Here is a 22,383-nt window from a genome sequence, read left to right as displayed (position 1 = left end):
TGTTTGTACCCAGGATTACAGTAAACTCGGGAATGCCTCTTAGTGCTGAAGAAATTACAACTTGGTTGCCTTGAAATTTTCTGTCTCATGTCATTCTTCCTGGGAAATATCCTAATACACACTTGAATAGATTATAGAATCCAGCACAGATTCAACCTTCAGCCTTGTTAACACATTGCCGCAAATGACGGCAAATGTGTTTCTAAGCACGGTTGTCAATTTAAAAGTGTGCAGCAACTTGTTAAACTTACTTTGGCAATTTACCATTTCTAAGCCTCTTGTTTCCTCATCTATAATGACAATGATGTTGTTGTTGTTATGTGCCGACGAGTCGTTTGTGACTCATAGCGACCCCATGTACAATAGCCCTAAACTGTGCTCTGTTCTGTGCCAGTCTCGTTGCCTCTGACACACCCATCCCGATTACCCCAGTCACTGAATCAATCCACCTCATAGAGGGTCTTCCCCTCCTGCGCTGTCCCTCTACTCTACCCAGCATGATGTCCCTCTCTAAAGACCTGTCTCTCCTTACAACATGTCCAAAGTATGTCAGACGAAGCCCCAGAATCCTTGCCTCCAAGGAGCAGCCTGGTTTAACCCTCTCTAGGATGAATCTGTTTGTTTTCTTGGCAGTCCATGGTACTTTCAATACTCTTCTCCAGCACCACAGCTCAAAGGCGTCAATTCTCCTTCTATCCTCCCTAGTCATTGTCTAAATCTCTGATGCATAACAAGTGATTGCAAAAACCATGACCTGTATCAGACACACCTTAGTCTGTCTCCAGAGAGACACTGTTGCTCTTGAGTACTTTAGAGAGGTCCCTAACTGCAGACTTTCCCATTGCAATACGTTTTTTGATTTCCTGGCTACTGGTGCCAAGAGTGTTGACCGTGGAGCCGAGCAAACTGAAGCTGTGAACGGTCTCAATCAATGACAGTGATACCCTTCAAAAAAGGGAAGTTGTGAAGATTAAGTGAGAGATGTGCTTGTGCCTACTGTTTCTTGGCTTCCTCAGTTTTGAGTTCTCAGCTGTTCCCTGGTTGCCGTTGTGCCTTAATTGGATTTGCTATCTTGAACTCATCCTTCCATCCCAGACATTTTCTCTGTCCTGATTCCCACATTGGTATTAGTGATTCCGTTTTTCCCATCCAGTTAGACCTGTCAGAAAGAGGTCCCATCAGTTGCTCTGCTGGAGAAAGGAGAGACACTCTCCTCCTGTACCGGTGAGGTCCAGTTTGACAGTACACAGACAAAAAATATTAATAGTTTAAAAAAATAGAAAGGTCCTAGCATGCTCTATCTCCTCTCCGTTCATACTTTATGCTGCTTACCTTACACTGTAGTGTCTTAGATTTTTATTTTCTCTGTCTCACTATCTTTATTTGATTTGGTTCTTCTGCCTGCCAGCCTGTTTCTTTTCATTTCTATAGCACCATCCAAATATTTGCCCTTTTTTCTCTCTTAATTGTTGAAGTAGCTGATCCTTTTCAACTAAAATAGAGTCATACTAAAGAATCAAAGACTAATGCCCTGGACATCCATCCATTGGTCCTACCTGAGTACTGTCCTTGGGAAATAAATGCATTAAAATAACTTTCTGCTTTCCAACTCCAAGTACATCAGAAGTTCTAAAGTGTTAAGTTTAAAAGTAGTAACTTTTTTATTCGTGCTTTAAAAAATAAGGTTTAAATAAAATAGAGATATGCTCTAAATGATCCAGTGTACAGGGGAATCTCTTCTATAACAAGTGATAAAAAAATTTGGAGAAAATCAAATATGACCAGGCACTTGATTTGTAGAAAATGTTGCTGTAATTCTTTTGGACGAATTTTTTTTTTATTTTTTTCTTTCTTTCTTTTCAGTTCTGTCTCCCGACACTAGTGTTTCAGTATTTACCTGGCAGGTGAATGTATATGGACAGGGAAAGCCTTCTATTTATTTGGGACTTTTTGACATAAATCGTTGGTATCATGCACAGATGCCAGATTCATTAAGGTATGCTTTTTTGTTTGATTTTTTTTCTCTCTCTCTCTGCCGCAGATGAATGACTTAGTAATGCTTTTAAAAAATATCTCTTTTTAGATCAGGGGAATATTTACATAACTGCTCTTACTTTGCACTGTGGTCATTGGATTCTGTTGTAAGTAAGACTTCCCCACATTACATCTTGGATATATTAGTCCATGAGAGAAGCTTAAGTCGAGGCGTTCCTCCATTGTATCCACCTCCTGAGCAGTTTTTTAACCCAAGTACTTACAGTTTTGGTATGTATCTTTTTGACGTTGTTGAGAAAACTAATACATAAAAAGCATACAGATAATGGGTGTGTAATTTATAAATAGTATTATCTCTTCATAGCTCAGTTATATGAATAAATTAGAAAAATAATTTCGATGCACATTTATGGGAAATGTAATATGTGTAAAGAATTAATACTTTATGAAAGATTGCCATTATTTTGAATTTGCAAAAGCTTTTTTATGATGAATATGTAGGCTCATTATGTAATCTAGATTGGGATGGGAATGCTGGGGAAAATAATAGTTTATTGTCATTGGGTTTACTCCTTGCCTAACGATCAGTTATTAAGGTCTGTTTTGTTCTGCAAATATCTTTTAAATACAACATGCAAGTGGATACTTTTTAATCCTTATTATTACTGGTTTTTTTAGATGCCACTTGTTTGTTAAACTCAGGAGTTGTTCATATAACTTGTACTGGCTTTCAGAAAGAGGTAGGTCACAACTCTCAACACAGACTGCGTATAATTGAACTGATGTTAGATCTTGAGGTATTTAACTGATGGATATTAACTTGATTTAGAGTTAATTAAATAAGCTAATATTTCTATTTAAATACTAGCTTTAGGGTTTAGTACTGCTCCTGGCATCCACCTGCCAAAAAAAGAAAAATAGGTAGTGTCTTTCCATTTCCCATCCTGTCCTTCTCAGTCTTGTCCTCTCTTGTCTGTCTCAGAATGCTGTCGCTCTTAAGAGTAAATGAAGTAATGCAAATAGACCTAGCATGTTGGAAAGTACCTGGTACAGAGTGGGTGAAGACTAGGCCGAAAGAGTCATTTTCCAGGGACACATGTTGTTGATAGCTAACGACTCATAGTGACCCTGTGAAAGGCCTCTGTAACTATCGTCATTACATGAGATAGTAGATCTCTTTGACTGTTTTTGCTTATCATATTTTCAGTTCATATCAAATTTGATATTAGATCAAGAGAATAAACTTTGGGTTTTGTTAGAGTGTTGCCTTAGTTTTTCTAGCTCTTTCATCACGTCTATACAAGCATTTCATAAAACATTTCATAAAAACATGGAGATTCCTCTAAAGCACCTTATAGAGCTAACAAGTGTTGGTTTAGTTTAGTAGCTTGAAAACGTGATGGTCTGTTAAGACTTTAATTCAAAATGTTAAGTGTGCAGTAGGAGAATTGTCCTTTTGCAGTCATTATTGTCCTCACTTGAGTCTTTAAATTCACTGTTGATAGATTGTTATTGACTTAACACTTTTCTCTTGTAGACTCTGACGTTTTTACGGAAATCGGGACCGTCTCTCAATGAGGTCATTCCTGATGGTTACAATCGGTGTCTGGTGGCGGGCCTTCTCTCGCCAAGACTTACTGATATGCAGCCTTCCACCTTAAGTCAAGTGAGATGGTTTCCAACTTTTCTTTTTTTAAATCAGATATTACTGGCTTTTACTATAACAGAAATCAGCTAAATAATTTCTGTAGCAATAGGTGATATAGTGTAATGCTTACTCTGCAATAATCAGAATTTGTAACCTTGAGTTTGACTGAAAATTCAAACTCCAAGGATCCAGTAGTTTATGACATCAGGTGCACTTAGCTGTGTGGAAAAGGGTATCAGATAGGAAACACCATGATACATGCTTAATGTTTATCATGAGTGGAAGTTCTCATAGCAAAGAGCTATTTGCAGGCCCCAAAGAGACCAGCATAGATGATGGGAGAATGGGCTGCCATGTGGCAGCTTTGACTTAGGTGAATCTTGTTCTTTTTAGCAGCAAATAAAATCCTTGCCATCTGCATCATGCAAATCCTAGTTCCCACCTAAGACTTACTTAACCAGCAACTAAGAATTGAGCTAAGGAATCAAACTGGTGTTGATTATGATTCTTCTGTATTGGTTTGGGAACCAGAACCAGTGCTCTGTTGAAATCATTTGCTTGTGAAAGCCTATTATTAGCAGGATACTGGATTCCGGAAAAGAGACATGATCAGATATAGTAGAAATCACACTCAGTTCTGAGAGTCAAAACCTCAAGTTTCTCAAAGAGTATGTATAGTCTTCTCCTTGGATCCTAGTCCTAGTTTATGTTCCTGTTTGGAAGACATTTCTAAACAGTGTTGCCTGGTAATAAAGCTAATAAGTCACATTTTTAAAGCTCAGTATTTACCTGAAAATACCAGAAGAGGAAAGGAAAAATGAAAACAAAAGGTTTTATAAACTCTTCCATTATTATAATAATAAATGATCCTCCTTGTGTTTAGATACCAGGAATGTTTACCATTCTCCCATCTAACTGTGGGCATGTTACTCCCAGGAATGTGTTCAGACTAGTAGTCATTATTTCTTCCTAAGAATAAAACAAACAAAAAAATCAGATTCAGAAGGGTGTGAAGAGTTTGAAGAGACAGGCAAGTTCTAGGGGAAGAAGTGCAGCCAGAGGGCTTCTTAGAAGCAGAGGTGCTGAGACATTGTTTTCACCTGTTTGAGGCATGTTCTCGGGAGAGGCCTGTCCCTGGAGAATGACATGAAGCTTGGAAAAAGTAGAAGGCCCTCAGTGAAATGGATTGAATCAGTACTGCAGCCGTGGGCTTAAGCGCACAGACTGAGGATGAGGCAGAATTAGCCAGTGGTCACGCTGCTGCTTTGAGTCGGAGCTCATTTGATGGCACCTAACAATGACAGTATTTCTAGTATGTAAATGCAGTTAATTTTTGTTTCTTTTGTTGCACTGCCAACCCAAAAGCACATGGTCTGGATCTACCAGTTACTCTGTGGGAGAAATATGGGCAGTCTCCTCCTGTGTGAATGAATCTCTTGGATTTTCTGTTTTAACATACTAGCAAAAAGGGGTCTTTTTCCTCCCCTTCATTTTTGCATACTAGATTTCCTCATTACTCAGGTAGAGCATCTCTGAAAACAATAGAATATAATTGTGGTAATAATAATGAAAAAATCCTTGTTTATGCCTATTTCAATGGATATGACTTTAGTGAGTCTTATATACAGTCATACTTTTCTCATTTGAGGTAACCCGTATCATTTTATAGGCGTGCTGGAAGGCAGTGGTTAACATCTTTGACTTGTAACTAAAAGATCTGAGGTTTGGACCTGCTAGCCACTTAGTGGGAGAGACATGAGACAGTTTCCATAAAGATTTACAACCTTGGGACTTTTATTTTAAAGTCTTACATGTGCTACTTTAATGGATAAAATCTTAGATTTATCTAATATTCAGTTAGTTCATACTGCCTTTTAAATAAAAACTAGAGATAGTACCATGCAGTTAGATAGGTAATTTGTGTAATTCTCTAGTTTCAGAATTGTGAAACCATCACAGCTGTTAATTTTAGAGTACTTTTATCAATGTCCCAAAACACCATATGCATTAAAATATCCATGATACTGTGTTTTCTCTGTTCTCCCCAGCTGTAAATAACTACTAATTACTTTTATCAATTTTCCTATTCTAGAATCAAATACTGTGCAGTCTTTTTTCACTAATTATTTTCACTTAGATGTTTTTAGAGTTCATCTGTGTTACAGCATGTAATGTATTTATTTCCCCCTTTGTATGGCAAATATAAATATATGGTAATATATTTTCCCCTTTGTATTCCATTGTATGTTGTTGTTGTCAAGGTAGAACCTACTTATAGCTAACCATCCAGCAGGGTTTTTGTTTGTTTGTTTGTTTTTGGAGTTTTTTTTCCCTTTTCTTGTGTACCATCGAGTTGAATCCGACTAGCACCAGGAGGAGATTGCCCCTCCTTCTCCTGCAGAGCATCTGGTAGATTCGAACCGTGTGCTTTCAGGATTGCAGCACAGTTTCTTGCCACCCAGCAGGTTTTTAGAGGCTGTAAACCGTGTAGGAGAACATTCTTCATCTTTCTCCTACAGAGCAGTTGGTGGATTCGAAGGACATTTGTTTGGGTTGGCCGCTGAACTTTACACCTGTGAGGCCACCAGAGCTCCTTGTCCATTGTGTAGCTTTACCAGATTTTGTTTTCTTTGTTCATCAGTTGATGGGCTTTTGAATTGCTTCCACTTTTTACTGTTATGAGTAATACTGCTGATAGATCATATAAACTTTTTCTGTAGACAAATACCTTCATTTCTTATGCATATTTCCTTTGAAGGCCTGCTGGACTGTTGTTGTGTATATTTTATATTCCCACTAGCAGTTAGGAAGCTACCACCTCTCGCTTGTTAGTAACCGACATTTTAATAGGTTATAATGATTTTTAAGCCTTTACAGTTTTATGTTTTAAATGAAAACATAGTGCCTAGGAGTTATATAATCTCATTAATTCTCTCCCCCCCCCCTTGTGTTCTTTTAAAAAATATATATGGTTTAGGAAGAACAGTTAGAAGCAATATTGTCAGCAGCAATTCACACAAATTCTCTGGGACTTTTGACTGGCAGTATCAGAAGGTGGATAGCAAATGGTAAGATGCTGGTTTCTCAAACTAAAATTTGTTTTCTACTTTAAAAAGTCAACTTGGTCTATTTTTTAATTTAATTTTAATGTAATTGTGGACTACCAGGCATTTGTGAGACAATAGAGAGATCCTTTGTACCAGGTTTGCTCCAGTGTGATGTCTTCTAGCACTCTAGTACAGTATCACAGAAACATGGTCCAGTCGCAGAGTGTCCATTGCTAAGGCATCCTTTGTGTTGCTCTTTTACAGAGAGGGACCTCTGATAGCTTACCTTGTTATATGAAGGTCTTGCCTCCTTGATTGGTAGAATCCCCTGATGGCTTCTCAGCAGAAAGATCCTGCTGTATGATTTAAAGCCTTGGAAACCTTGAGGAGGATTGAATTTTGAGTCTGAATTTTATAGATGCACGTCATACACACTTTTTTTGTCCTGAACCATGAGAAAAGTTTAACATATTGCTCTTCTCTACCCATAAATAGTGTCTCCTTTACCAGCAGGTGCTTTTATGTACAAAAGCACTTTTTAAATTCTAAAAATCAAGAAAATTTAATACAATGCTTTTACTTAGTTTGTAAACCTTATTATCACCAACTGACTGTTCAGTAATGTCCTTTAAACAATGCTTTTGTGACACACCCACACATACACACACACACCCCCCATCACCACCCCACTTCCCAGGAGAAGGAACTCCAGAATCACACTTTGCATTTCATTTTCATGTCCCTTAATATGTAAGGTACCATTACTTAGCCTTCGTCTTTGAATTTTTAAAGAGTGTAGGTCTGTTATTGTGTGAGTAAACATGAGGTGTCTCACCTTCATTTACAAGGGTTAAGGAGAATTATTAGCATCAGTCACCCAAGCTACTTCCTCTGAGGGGTGTGTCAGACAGATCTGTTAACTATTTGTAGGTCTAATTCCAGCCCTGCCTCAGTTAGAGAATTATAGGCCTCGTAGAACTGCGCAAACAGTCCTTTGGAGTATTTGGGCTCTTTGAGGGGGAATAGAGCTTACAATTCAGGTTTAGGAGCACTTAGGATATAGTTCTTGGATGAGGAGCTGCCCTGCAGGCACACACACCTTCCTCTGGTCCTCAGCCCTTCAAGGAGCCTTTTGGACTGGGCTGCCCTCTGCTCTTCATGGGCATAAGAGTACTGCAGGAAATGAAATGTTCTCTGCTCTGTTGTTCTACAGAATGAGAAATGATACGGTTGGGGAGATGGCTGCTAAGTTTTCCTACAGCTAATTTTCTGTATGTAATTAATAAATAATCATTCTTTAATTTTGCCTTTTATGTTTGCATTTAAGAGCAACCAAATTCTGCTGCTAACTTACGCTTGGTTCTTGAATGGACATGGAATAAAATGATTGTTACAAAAGAAGAATTTGACAGACTATGTGAGTATATTTAAAAACACTAATCTGGGTTTATGTTTTACATACATAATAAAAACCCTAAACCTTGAGCATTTGTAAATGTCACAATTTCACTTTGATATATAGTGCAATTTTGTCATGTTGCCCATTTAACAATCTATTGCAAAATCTTGGTGAAAAATTAACTTTGTCACTTAAATGTAAATTATTCTGTGGCTTTTTACTTAAAGATACATATATAGGGGCAGTTTGTAGTCTTAAGATTGCCTTCCTATATTGAAAGCAAAGAAAATGTATTTAGAGATTTAGAATTACAAAATCGGGAGATTTTATAATTAAGTAATTTATTTTCCTGGCAGATCACACATAAATATTAAAACCATGAAACTGATCATAAAAAGTAAATCTTTTAATATCTTTTGGTCATGCAAGGGTCTTTGGGTCTAGATGATTTGAGAAGTTTTTAGTCTCCATTCTGACTCATGCTGGTTTACACTGGAAATTGTCATCTATGTGCCCTCATATGGTTCATCTGGGAAGTAGGAGTAGTAGTACCTGCCTCCTAGAGCAATTAAATGAGTTCATTACTTATTGATAAAATGTTCCTCACAAGTAATAAATGTCCAATATTTAATACTGTTTTCTAACTCAAATTTACTTTGTCCCATTGGCTGGATGCTGTAAGGCAAAGACTTTTCAAAACACTTCAGAGACTTTCAAAATACAGATAGTTTTTACCAGCTACTTAACTAACCATTAAAATTGTAACTGTACACTTTTTTGGAAATGCCCCTTATATTATTTAGAGAATGATTTATTTGTATACTTTTTCTAAAAGTTGTTACCATTAGCAATTAAAATACCCACCAAAATAAAATTTGTCACACTCAGCCTTGGATTTGAAATTAAAAGATAACAGCTGTGTCAACAAGTACATCATTTTGAAGACTACAGATGGGAGAAATAGGTCTTTCATAAAATCTATGTGTCAATCTCATCCAAATTTTATTTGAAGGGCTCTTTTATGGCTAGCATCACTGTTGCTTCCTAAATCTGCATTCTTTATAATAATTTGTGTTTGTCCCTCATCGATTTCTTGGAATTTTGTCTTTTATAAATCTCAGACTTTATACAGTGATATGGGACAATGGGATTTGAGAAATTTTGCATTTCTGATTCTAATTCACATTTACACTGTAGACATTAATTTTATATTTTGTCTTTTGGAAGGTGCTCCATTATTTGATGGTTCGTGCCATTTCGTCGACCCACAGATCACACAGTGTGTCCAGCAGTGCTATGTGCTTTTTGGCAACCTTAGCACAGTCTTAGGCTGTTTTGCTACAGAGGCCCAAGAGGTCACCAACAGAGGTGTGCTCTTTGTTTTATATAAATTGTGTTCTGTTACATTTTCCTTCTTGATGTAGGGAAAGAATAAAGTCCTTGAACTGATCAGTGTATAAGCAGCCCCTGTTTCTCAGACAGTAGTATTTTAATGAAAAGCTGTAATATATTACTAGACACTCCAAGTTTTTATGTAAGGTAGGGAAATGCTGAAAATAAATGGTGGTTAAGATCATGTACTTCCAAGAGAATTTAAAATTGTGTGTTTATGTTCATAGAGGCCTTTTTTTTCTGTCTTAATCATTTAAGAAAATAATCAGAGAAACTATTTTCCTTTAAAAACTTGATTTGAACAACTTAGATTAACCATTTATTGTTTAGTTTGTGTTTCTCTATCACTAGACTTCTGAAATTAGCTAAATGGAAGTGTAGCTCAAATAGATGTCTGTGTCTCCTTCAATTGATGACTCATTTTATTTATTCTAGTATCTTGTGTGTGTATTTATCTGACATCATTTTGGACCAAACTGAAATAGATTCAGGCTAGATTTGTTTAAAATTACACTTAAGCAGCACAGGTTTGAACTCTGAAAGTCCACTTATGTATGCTGTTTTCCTTTGCTGCAACTGCCATGCACTCATGTTGGTGACTTGAAATGCCTAGTGAGGCTGGTCATCGCTGTAGATTGCATGCTGCAGTGAGCTGTGATCTCGGGATTTTTGCATGCTTAATGTAATACTGTAAACCTTGAATGGGACCCCTGTGAAGTGCTCCTGCTGATGTTAGAAGTAGTCTAAAAGCACAGTCACTACATTACTGGAAAAAGCTAGATTATTGGTAAAGGCCATAACTTGAAGTCTGCGCTGTGGTTGCTACCATTTCAAGATAAATTTTTCCAGTGTAAGAATTGCTAGGGAAAAACAAGAGAATTTCTGAAGGTGTCCGTCCATAGCTGCTGCTGTAACAGTAGATACAGAAACCTTGTGTTTTCTGTAAAGCACTTTTTGTTTTAATCTCATTGAAAATGCACCTTTTCTGTGGATGCTGTGTATAGTAAATATACATCTCAACTTTAGACTAGTATTGATTTCTGAGGTTGTTATGTGCTGTCAAGTTAGAACTGACCCATGTCTGCCCTCCAGTAGGTTTACAGAGGCAGGTAACTGTCACGGGAGCAGCTAGTGGATTGGAACCACAGTGCTGCTATAGTACCAGAGCTGTGTGGCCAGTGTTTGAGGATTATATTTCAGCTATGTTGGGTTTAGGTGGAGTTTGGTTCCTCTAACACTCTACCCCCATTGTGTAAATGTCACCTATTTAGATATACTGTTAAGTTCACCAAGGAAATAGCTTTTGAAAACTTCTCAGCATTTTGATTTTGCATTTCTGTCTTGATGACATGAAACTTGTCCTGCAGGACTAATGGATTTACACAGTAAGCACGTGGTTTCTCGGCTCATCTGTCAGTATGCACAAATGGTGCTTTGGTTCTGTCATTCTGGACTTCTACCAGAGGGATTAGGTAAAAGATTTTTTTTAATATACTAGTATTAATTAAATATTCTTCACACTTTATACTGCTTTACATTTTATTCTCACTTGTATTTTTTTTTTTATTCTCACTTTCTTTTCTTCCATTCTCTTCCTTCATATCTTGTGGTCATCAGTCCATGCCTGGTATACAGAGGCCATTCGATACATATTCATTATGTATAGGGAAAACAAATTTGAGAAAACATGACTTCTGAAGACATGTTCACTGACATCACTACCTCAAATTTGAAGTCATATTTTTTAATTTTAGAATTTAATTTGCTGGATGTCTTTTAATGTGGCTACTAATGAACATTTCTATGATTAATTAAATACTCTTAGATTAGATTATCTTTATAGATTAGATGCTAATAGCAAGGATTAGAGAATTTCATTTGTTAGATTTTATTTAGAAGTGCTTCTGTCATCGTGCATGTAACTGCTCTTGATTGTTTTATTTCATTGTTTTCTTAGATTCTGACAAGTATAGTGAAATTGCTTTCTTTCAGATTATCATTTGTATGTACAAGAGTATTAGATCATTATGCAGATCAGGCTTTTGAACCAGTATCCTTGCTGGTTTAGACTTCCTGAGAACCTCTCATTTTCTCACTTGTGTGTCTGTAAATAAAGGGACATGTAATATTTTTTTATTATTTAATTCCACACACCTGTGAATTAGTAAATTGATAGTAAAATATCATGTGTAATCTTAAGTGTTTTTTATGTATTCTGGAAATATTACTAGCCTTTTCCCCCAAAATCTTAAAAAAATATCTAGATGATGCTGTGCAGTTGTCAAGCTTACGCTACAACTACTCTGTAATTCAGAACTACTACACCAGTCGTCGGCAGAGCTGTGAGCACCTGTCAAGGTCAGTACATCCCGAACCCTCAAGGCACGTTTCATAGAACACTTGGTTAACAAGCCAGGTTTCTCTCACATTTATCCATTACTAGATTTCCTCAGGTTTCAAAGCCTTTAAGTGGTGGAATTTTTGGTAAAGTGTCAGAATTTGTTGCCAGAATTAGCATTTTAGTTGTATTGTTTGTCTTAATCCAAAAAATACATGTTTATGGGAGAAAGTGAGGCTAGCTAGTCATTATTTCCTCAATTACTTTCATGGAAATGATTTGTTAGAAGAGATTCTAAGAATGGAAGTTACTGTTCATCAAAAAAGGAAATAATACATCACCATTTAAAATTATTTTAAACTCTTTTTCCATAAGTTACTATTTCAGCAATTTGTTCACTTTGTTTTTAATTTTTCTTTTTTTAAAATACATAAATATTAGCCTAATTGATTCCAGTGAAACAGTCAAAGTTTATAGTATTGGCCCTACCTCTGTAATTAAACAGCCTTTTCTCCCACATTTCAGTTATAGAATTACAGAGTAGCATATAACAGCAGTGATGCAGATGTTGATTTCCAGTTTGTTCCATCACCTGGGAATCTGTACTTTTAGATAGCTGCCCCTCCTGCATATCTTTCAGAATGACAAACATCCATAACCCTTTCAAATTCTAGTGAGGTGGAGCAACAGGAACTACTTTATTGCTGGTGGAAATGCAAAATGGTAGAGCCACTTTGGAAAACATTAAAAACATAATCTTATTATACTTGTCAGAAACTAGAAAAGAGACTAAGAAATTCTTCAATAAATGAATGGATATACAGACAGTAGTGTATCCACAAATGGATACTACTCAACAATTGAAAGAAATGCACCATCAAGCTATAGAGACATGTGAAGAAACCTTATAATCATATCTTTGAATGAAAGAAGACAGTTTGAAAAGGCCTCATGCTCTTCAATTCCACATAAATGAAAGCGGCAATCTTGAGACATTAGCAAAACCAATAGTTGACAGACATTCAGATAGGGATAAATATTTTTATGGTGGGCATATAACACTATATGCATGTCAAAATCCAAAAGACTACAACACAAGAAACCATAATGTCACCTGGGGGCCTTAGTTCATAATAATGTAATGATAATTGGTTCATCATTTATACCAAATGCAAGATGTTAGTTTTAGTTAACAAGGGGAGAACCACAAGGGGAAGGAGGAAGTTTGTAGAAACTACTTTCTGCAGTCTTTCTATAAACTTCACACAGCTCTCTAATACAATAAATGTTGGTGTAATTATGCCTGGCAGATTTGGGGAAAAAATTGTATGCATAGACTTTATGAGCTAACTCAAAAGCATCTATCAATAGTCTAGGATGGTTTGGGCGATTAATTAAGCCTGCTATAAGATTCTAATTTCTTTTATTTACTTATTTAAAAAAAAATTTTTTTGGTGTATGTGTACTGTTGAATCTGATCCTGCTGGCACAGGAGGAGATTGCCCCTCCTTCTCCAGAGGATCATCTGGTGGATTTGAACCATGTGCCTTTGGGATTGCAGTGCAGCAGCTTCTTATCACTAGGCCACGAGAGCTTCCTTATTTTAAGATTCTAGATCTAGTATTTACTACATGCATGTGTTGGGACAGGTTTGCTAGCTAAGCTCTCATCTGTTTGTTCATGTAAGTTAGAAAGTAAAATTTTAAGACATAATATATGCAGGACAGCTAGTATTGAATGATTGTTCAGAATGGTATTTACAATGATTGTAAATAGTAATGACTGCTGCTCTTGTGTTAGATTAAGAAACATCTGCTTATCACATTGCTGGTGCTCATTTGTATATTTTTTTAATGAAGGGGAATCATTAAGATTAATTGATAAGTTCAAAATATGAAACATACTCTAGCTTGTTGATTGTCAACCAAAGTAGTAATTTTGCTACACCAGACTGTTGAACTTTATGGTAATTTTCTCAGAGCAGCAGAGGATGTAGTGTGGGCATTCATTCAACTTCTGGGCTGCTTTCTTACAGAGGCTCACCAGCTTGCTGTTGGCAAAGCTTGGGGCAACATTAGGGTTTTCTGTTAACGCTCCTTGATGTCTGGAGTCCTTACGATGCTAAAGGGAATCCAGCTTTCCACTTTCCTCTCATAATATTTGGGTTTATTGCATTTTAGATTTTAGTATGTGTTGTTTTAGTAATAATAACCCATCTTCTTAATGCTGTCCTCATTTCAGAGGGAAGTGGAACCCTGATTGCTTGATGATTGATGGATTGGTTTCTCAGTTAGGAGGTCGAATTGAGAATCTTTGGAAACGAGATGAAGGAGGCACCGGAAGATACCCTCCTACTAGTCTACATGTAGGTTTGCAGTAATGACCCCTCGTAGAACTGCCACAAGAATGCAGAGTAGGGGGAAGGCGTGCTTACCCACATTTATCACACATGGCAGTCAAAAAGGGGGGTAGGCAAGGAGTGTGAATGTGTAACTGAAGCTTTACAAGGCACTGAAGCTTTTATCCTTTGTGTTTGTAGGCTCTTCTGGACATCTATCTGCTAGACAATGTTTCTGAAACAATCAAACATGCTATTGTATCCTTTTAAAATTTATCAGCTCATTTATGTATTACCAAAATCCTAAAACTTCAGAGTAGTAGGGACTTAACAGTTAAAACTTGATGTTTGAATTTCTTTTAAGATGAACTTTTTATTCTTAATCCAGGTTGGGTTTGTAAAGTGAGGATATATGGAAAATATGTCGTGTTTCTTTTCCTAGAGATAAATCCATGATTTACATGCAGTTCTCTAGGGTATCCAAAGCACTCACAAGTTAAAATTGATTTAAACACATTCTTGAGGGGGTTAACACATGTGATGAATAAAAATTAAAATTCCCTTTGGCATTATTTTTTAGCCCTGTGCTCTTTGAGATAAGGTTTTTGTACTTAAAATGAAAAGCATCATTCCGTTTGAACTGCCAGCTTTGGTCACCCTTTTTATAACTTAGTGTTGGGAAAGAGTGAAGTTAGTTGTGGGACTCTCTGTACCCCTGTCACTGTGTTTCCATAGCTGGATTTCCAAGATGGCTCTCTTAATGCTAAAAGAAGTCTTTAAGTGTCTGTAATGCTCCTTTCTTTTACAGCCAACTGGGAACATAAATGTGATAGACGTTCTTGCTTATTGTCCTTAATCTTTTTTTTATTAAAAAAAAACCCCAAAACCAACACAGACCATTTATTTGTTGCTGGATATTATATATTCCTTTCCAGACAAAACGGAGACTTCAGTTGCATCCTTTCCAGGTGCTTTTGCCATTTCTTGGGGCCAGGTTAAACTTATTCAAGGTTTTTGGCTGCTCGACCATAGTGATTATGAGGTAGGTCTGTTAGTTTATGTAACGTTTAGGAATAAAAACTCTCCTAACTTGTTTGTATTTGGTTTCAAAAGCTGTGTTGTACATTATTTCTAGATATCACTGAAAAGGGAGTTGGTTTTGGCCAGTCTATCTTGGGTAACAAGCATAAAAAGAGAAAACATTTTAGAAAACCAAGTTCTTTACTGTGTAAAGAAACAACTAAGTAATTATTTACAATTCAAGTATGATAATTAATCGCTTTAGAGATAAGTTTGGGGTGTTGGGTGAGCCATTGTCTTGGGTGCTGTTGAGTCATGACAACAGATCAAAGTCTTGCCCTGTCCTGCACCGTCCTCATGATAGCGTAGAAGGTAAGAGTTGCCATTAATATATGAACTTGAATGTGGAAACCTTTTATAGGATAGATTAATGAAGTCTTAAAATTTGAGGGTTTGTTAAATCTTAACTCTTAAAAGTCTTAGGCTAAATGCCATCTTTTCCACTTACGTATTACGTACGTCTGGTTTTCTCTTGAATTTTGTATTTTGGATAATCATTGGGGTTTTAATATTGTTTGTATTCCTAAAAGTTAGCTGCTTTGTTTGACTGGAAAAAGGGTTGTGTTTGTATTTAGCCCTTCTCGCATATTCTGTCTGCAGAGTGCTCTGGATATTCTTTTCCACCCAACCACAGCAAAGCCAATGACATGGCAGCACTCAAGGATTCTTCAGGCCTTCATGTGCCAGGGCGAACACAAACACGCCCTCAGGTATATCCAGACCCTAAAGCCACCTGTGGCCAGCAGTGAGGATGTTCTCCTTCACCTCACTGTTTTACTTTTTAATCGGTAAGTTTTTAAGTTTTTTCTATGGTGAGAAAAGTAATTCCCCATTTTGTACAACAGTCACCACCACCGTCTGCTTCCAAATGTTCATCTTAGCAAAAGTACAGTGTTCTTAAGCAACGCTGCCAAAAACTTTTCCAGATGACTTTTTATTATGAATACTAATTGCTCTTTTATCTTCATATATTCTCTTTCTTACATGTCAGTTTTTTATTTCCAAATCTTTATGTTATTGTTAAGATGACCATTTAAATAAGACTTACTGATTTTTAATAAGGAATTGGTGCCTTTTGAAAAAAGAAAATGATTTCCTTGTTTTTCCTGATGTTAATTTTATCTGTTCGACATTCTATGTGTTTTCCTCCTTTGTCTTATATACCTCTTCAAAACAAACTGTCAGGTTAACCAGTGCTGTTAGGTATCTAGCTGACCTTCCAGCCTCCTTTTGGGGCCTGTCAGTTTTAGAGCTTCTCAGTGGCACGTTTATTCATCTTTCTCGCATGAATCACTAGTCAATCTTAAATGCCTTTTTTCAAGGCTTATTCTTAATATTTCTAAATATATATGCCAGTTATTTTTAGTGGATTTTCTTATTTTGGTAATTGTTATCATACAGTTTATACTTTCTTTTTTACTTAACAGCTATAAGTTGATACATACCTCCTCAAGTATGGACTTCACGTACTTGGTTATATATCACTGTATATCAGTCTTTTTTAAAAAAAATTTTTTATTATTTTGTGTGTGTACAGTCAAATCATATCTGACTGTACAGGAGAAGATTGCCCCTCCTTCTCTAGCAGAGCATATATCTGGTGGATTTGAACTGCCCATGTCTGGGATTGCAATGCAGCTTCTTGCCACTAGGCCACCAAAGCTCCCGTGTATATCAATCTTTATGCTTTATCCTGATTTCTCTAAGATTCTATTCCTTGTAGTGAGATGGTTGAATCTTGTCAAGAACCCTCTATGTCATCTTACTGCTCCTGTCATTGGGATACGAGTGTTGCACATTTGAGTATTTTTTTTTAAGCCCCAGAATTCCTGCCTGATCTAGAAGATTATTAAACAAGTACATTTGGGGAGGTGGGGCATAATGTATAGCTTAATATAAATTATATCCTCATTTCCCACAGACAAAATCTCCCAGTCAGCTCTTACTGTAGATCATCCAAAATCATTTACCGCTTAGCCCTGCCCTTCATGTCACGTGCTTGTTCCTGCTCTTGGGCCAGTGCGCATTTTCTAATGCTGGGTCACTTCCTTAGTGCCTGACTTCTCTGTTTGGTGCGATCCAGGCCACATTTGTGTTACCTTCTTTGAATTGCTTTCCTTAATTTTATATTTTAAGTCTTAAATAACTATATAGTCCAGCATATCATTAAATTTTAAGCCTTGTATTCCATTCTTTCCAAGATCTGTTAAGCAGTTATTAAGGTATAATAACTTTAAGTATTTTTAAATTATGTGTTAAAATATCTTTCAGAGTCTTGAGATGCTATCCTTGCCTTATACCTTCTTAAGAATTTCCTAACACTAAATGACCTGACAACAAATACTGATTTCAGGTGTATGGTGGAGGCCTGGACTCTCCTACGACTTCATTCTCACAGCTTGAATGTCGAGGAGTTACTCAAGCACACATATGAAGTCTGCCAGGAGAAGGGCTTAATGGAAGATTTACTGAAGTTACCATTTACAGACATTGAGCAGGTAGTGATGCATGAGTGCAAACATAGCACAGATTCAAGAAAACTCAGTAGCTCACACACATCTCTTTTATTCCTTATAGGAGTGCTTAGTGAAATTTTTGCAGTCCAGTGCCAATGCTCAGAATCATGAGTTCCTTTTAGTTCACCATTTGCAGCGTGCCAATTATATTCCTGCATTAAAGTTAAACCAAACTCTGAAGATGAATCTTAAGGTATGATTCAGATTGTTTTATTACGGCAGACAAGAGAATAAAGATAACAGGCAACTTTTTTTCCTCCTAGTTGCATGTAAGGGACATAGTGTGTTAGGCATTGTGCTGGTAGTCTAACAAAAGGTCAGCAGTTGTTAAAGTTAGATGGCCAGGATAAAGATACAGATAGGCAATCTACTCCCATAGAGATTTATAATTAGGGCGACCTGGTGGGGATTTGTCACCAGGAGTTGGGATCAAATCATTAGCTGTGGTTTTGGGATTTTTAAATTGTTCCATAAGATCTTACACTATGTATGCTCTATGAGAGCTTAAACATGAAAAGTTGAAGATTGTTCTCACTCTCTGTAGCAAAATTGAGATCCATTCTTACCACTTAACTATACTTTTATAAATGGCATTTCTCTTTATACATCTATACAGTCTTGCCAAACTAATGACTTCACTCAGAGAAAAAGTCAAGGTTGTAGTGAAAAGAACCTGGGATTCTGAGGTCACACTGCTTGCTCAGGTGCTCTGCACCTGAGATATGCCACTTATGTGTCCCAGCCTTGGTCTTCTCATCGATAAAATGATACTGTTTTCCTGTTGCTTGGCACATGGAGATGTTTAGTAAAGAGAGCCATGGCTTTAATTGAATTGTGAAGAAGGCTTATTAGGAGAGACCTGGCATTTATTGACAGGTTTAAGCAGTTATGTTTACTTTTGAGATCCTTGATTTGGAAAAACAGGAAACAGGTGTGTAGGGAGGAAGATGAAGATAGCTTGTTTATGATCTGAAATTTAAATAAAAAAATGCATAAGCCTAGAATCCAGCTGCTTTTTTTTTTTTTTTTACATTAATTTTTCCCAATTGTGATGTGTTTGGTAGAATGATCGTGATCCTTGTTTACGTGAGAGGTCTGTGGCTCGCAATTCTATGCTTGACCAGTATGGGAAGGTCCTTCCCAGAGTCCAAAGAGAGCTGGCCACGGAGCGAGCCAAGCCTTACCGCCTGCCATCAGCGTCAGTATTTCGCCAAGGTGAGACTTCAGTGGAAGAATCCCATAAATTCCTCGGGCTGGGAGCAGCACTGTGTAACCTTTCTGATTCCATCATAATCTTACATTTAGCTCACTTTTGCTGCTGTGTTCTCAGATTCATTGGTTTTGGTGGTTGGGTATTTTTGGTTTTTTTAACTGGTTATTCTGTCCCAGGAAGGACAGGGCTTTGTTGGAAGGCTTGACAGTGTGTGGAGTTGAGTATTGTGAGCTGCTGTTACATTAGCCACTGACTCTTGGTGACTCTGTGCCCAGCAGAATCAGGCACCTGCCTGGTCCTGTACCATTTGGTCTGTTGGAGACTTGGTTCTTTGTGAACTGCCCACTGGGCTATAGGAGTAGACTGGCAGGCCTTGCTTTCTGATCTACTAATGCAATGTAGGATAAAATGGCTTCATTTTGCCTCAAGACTCTCCAACTTTTAGACAGCATATCTAATAATATCCCATTTCTAAAAGCCCAAATTGTAAGATTTCTGCCTAACTGAATAGAACTCTTCACTACTGTTAACTGAAGAAGATCAAAGACTGTAAGCATGAATACAAGTTCTCCTCAACATCAAGAAAACAAAAACACTTGCCAGCGGCCCAAAACACACAGTATCATGATAGATGGAGAAAAGCTTGAAATTGCCAAGGATTTAATTTTATTTGAGTCTACAGTCAAACCCCATGATAACAGCAGTCAAGAAATAAAGAAGTTGTATTTGGTGGATAATGTGCTGTCAGGGACCTCTTGAATGTGGTAGAGAGCAGAGAAGTCCATTTAAGACTGAGGGTGCTCTTGCTTTGTATTTTCTGTATACATCTGAAAGTTGCCCAGTGGATAAGGAAGAGTGGAGTAGAATTGATGCCTTTCAGTAGTAATGGCGAAGAGTATTGATTTTAATCTATCTTGGAGGAAGTGCAGCCAGGAGTAGTGAGACTTTGTTGCACTTATGGTGGGTATGTTGTCAGGACATCAAGAAAAAAATACCATGCTGGGAAAAGGAGAGGGCCATTGGAAGAGAAGACCCTCAATGAGATGGGCTGACAGCGTCCCTCTTAGAGTGGGTTTGGTCATGGCCGAGGTTGGGAGGAAAGCACAGGATATGGCAAAGTTTCATATGGTCATGTAGTGTGATAGTACACTTGATGTTACCTAATCACAGCAACAATGAATAAGGATGTCAGAAGATTCCAACTGCAGTGTTGGTTAAGAGTGTTGAACACCCATGGGCTACCAGAAGAACAAACAGATGGATCTTGAAGAAGTCCAAACCTTAGACTCCTAGAGGCAAAGATGGCGAAACTTTGTCCCACTTATTTTGACATATTTCCGGGAGAGGGACATTGTACTGGCAAAGGAAGGTGAGCAAAAGAGAGGAAGGCCCCGCATAGGAAGCATTGGTGACCATGACCGCCACAATAGGCAAGTGCAGGGTTGGCAGCAGTGACCACCACAGCAGGCAGGTGTGAGATTGACTAAGTGCAGGGTCAGGTCAGGTTCAGACCTGTTGGTTATAGGGCTGCTATGAGTCCGATAGCACCTAACAACAAACAGGAACAACTCTTAGTGGTCTTTGTTTCCATTCATTCTTTCATATTAATTGTTCTAATAAATTCCTTCGTGATATAGAGATGACACTAAATACTACATTCTTTATCTTACAGTTACTAAACCCAAACCACTGTCAGCAGTTCCCAAACCAGCTGCCAGAGCAACTGTGCTGTCCAGATCCACTTTCATCAATAGCGTGTTAACTAAAATCGGAGAAGTCTGGGCCGGCAATGACCCCAAAACCAGCAGTTCTCCTAGCATTAGGTATGGTTTGCTTTATACCACTTCCCTCAGCATCAGTAACATTTGTAAATAAGCCAATCAAATTGTCCAAATTAATCAGTTGTCTATAAAAAGCATGAACTGATTTTTTGTATTAACAAATGATAGAGTTCATTATTATTTGTAAATAATGCAGAAAGGTCCAGACTAAAGGATGAAAGCCTTTTTGTAGTGTTTTTATTTAATGATTGTGCCAGTTCCTGGTCAGGGCTGGCTGAGCTCTTGTTTTGTTCTTGTAGTTGCCACATGGACGTCCCATCTCCTGCAGTGCGTGCTCTCCCTGATGCAGAGCTGTCTCAGGCTTTTGTTGGAACACCAATCTCAAAAGCACCACATATTTCTAGGTGAGAATTTATTCTTTCTTAAAGGCACAGGGTTAGATAGCAGTTAGAACTGTAGTTAGAACTCTTTAAAATGTTACTGTTTATAATGAGTTTCACATTCCAAATAACTCCGCTTCCCCTCAGCCAGGAGTATTTACTCATTTTTAGGGTCACTTTAGATCTACAGAAAAAATTACATGGAATACAGAGAATTCCCAGATTGTCTTTTGCCCTTTTAAATTTTTTTAGGTCTTGAGTTTCATTTTAATTTCATCTCCTGTTCTCGTTATGTGCCTGCAACTCATAGCAACCCTGTAAACAATACCTCTAAACCCAGCCCTAGTAGTTTTAGGACATTTGTATCGTCCAACATTCTACCTACAAATTTTTCTAAAAGAGAGATTACAGACTGAAAAGGGAAGATGCAGACCTGGAACTTGTACTTTTCTCACTTAGCACTTTGTCATTTGGCCCCTCACTTATTTGGTTTCCTAGTGAAATTGGAAACTCTGGGGGCCTCGTCTAGCCAGTCACATTCAGCTGTAGCCCTGTGGGAGCAAGGTGGACAGGCTTTTCCCAGGCCGTGGAAATGCAGTGGGGTTAAGAATTTGGATTAAAAAAAAAAAAAAGAATTTGGATTAAATTTGATTGGTTCATCTTGATGATTTTTATCCTGTGCAAGAGAAACCCGGTACTAGAATGTTCTAAGTAGCATGTCATGCAGTGATATTTGTATTGTATGTGCAGTTAGAGTGAAAGTCTACCAAGCATATTGGTTTTTAAATTGATCATTCATATATCTTTTGTTTCATAAAATTAACTACAATACCCACAGAGTTTGGTCACCCACTTATTCTGTATTGTCTGTCATAGTAGTTATTATCTGTTTATTAATTTTGAGTCCCCTTACCTTCCTGGTTGAGCCCGTGTGTAAACGAGTCTTTCGTTTTTGATCATGTTTCTGCTGTGCCATCAAGTTTTGGCCATTTCTGATTGGCTTCATTCACTCAGTATATGTCCTCTAGATTGATCCATGTAATTCAATGTTTGAAAAATTCTTGATAATGTTTCAGTGTTGCATAGTATTGGATTGTGTTAATATTCATCCATCTCTTGAACACTTGGATTGTGTCCAACTCTTTGTTTTTTTTTTTCTATATTTTATTAATTTTCATAAACATTTACAGAGATTTTGGGTTTCCATTCATTCATTGTTGCACTATTCTCTCTACCCTCCTCCCAGTTTGTTCTTG

The 22,383-nt window shown here is 37.3% G+C and overlaps 1 protein-coding gene across 1 annotated transcript in view; it reads left to right on the top strand.

Moving 5' to 3' along the window:
* AHCTF1 (AT hook containing transcription factor 1) overlaps nt 1–22,383 on the top strand; it is a 72,490-nt gene that overhangs the window by 22,764 nt on the left and 27,343 nt on the right. The window contains exons 8-25 of the mRNA XM_006897742.1: nt 1,864–1,996; nt 2,084–2,265; nt 2,674–2,735; nt 3,533–3,661; nt 6,621–6,711; nt 8,018–8,107; nt 9,317–9,457; nt 10,849–10,953; nt 11,746–11,839; nt 14,061–14,184; nt 14,359–14,415; nt 15,053–15,199; nt 15,838–16,025; nt 17,591–17,735; nt 17,815–17,946; nt 18,818–18,968; nt 20,639–20,789; nt 21,047–21,151. Of these exons, the coding sequence (XP_006897804.1) occupies nt 1,864–1,996; nt 2,084–2,265; nt 2,674–2,735; nt 3,533–3,661; nt 6,621–6,711; nt 8,018–8,107; nt 9,317–9,457; nt 10,849–10,953; nt 11,746–11,839; nt 14,061–14,184; nt 14,359–14,415; nt 15,053–15,199; nt 15,838–16,025; nt 17,591–17,735; nt 17,815–17,946; nt 18,818–18,968; nt 20,639–20,789; nt 21,047–21,151 (2,227 nt within the window). The remainder of the gene's footprint in view (nt 1–1,863; nt 1,997–2,083; nt 2,266–2,673; nt 2,736–3,532; nt 3,662–6,620; nt 6,712–8,017; nt 8,108–9,316; nt 9,458–10,848; nt 10,954–11,745; nt 11,840–14,060; nt 14,185–14,358; nt 14,416–15,052; nt 15,200–15,837; nt 16,026–17,590; nt 17,736–17,814; nt 17,947–18,817; nt 18,969–20,638; nt 20,790–21,046; nt 21,152–22,383) is intronic.

Source organism: Elephantulus edwardii, unplaced genomic scaffold (assembly GCF_000299155.1).
Source record: "Elephantulus edwardii isolate Elephantulus edwardi_28Jun2011 unplaced genomic scaffold, EleEdw1.0 scaffold00214, whole genome shotgun sequence".
Classification (NCBI taxonomy): Eukaryota; Metazoa; Chordata; class Mammalia; order Macroscelidea; family Macroscelididae; genus Elephantulus; species Elephantulus edwardii.
The sequence above is the reverse complement of the archived record's forward strand: the minus strand, read 5'-3'. Positions and strand labels throughout refer to the sequence as shown.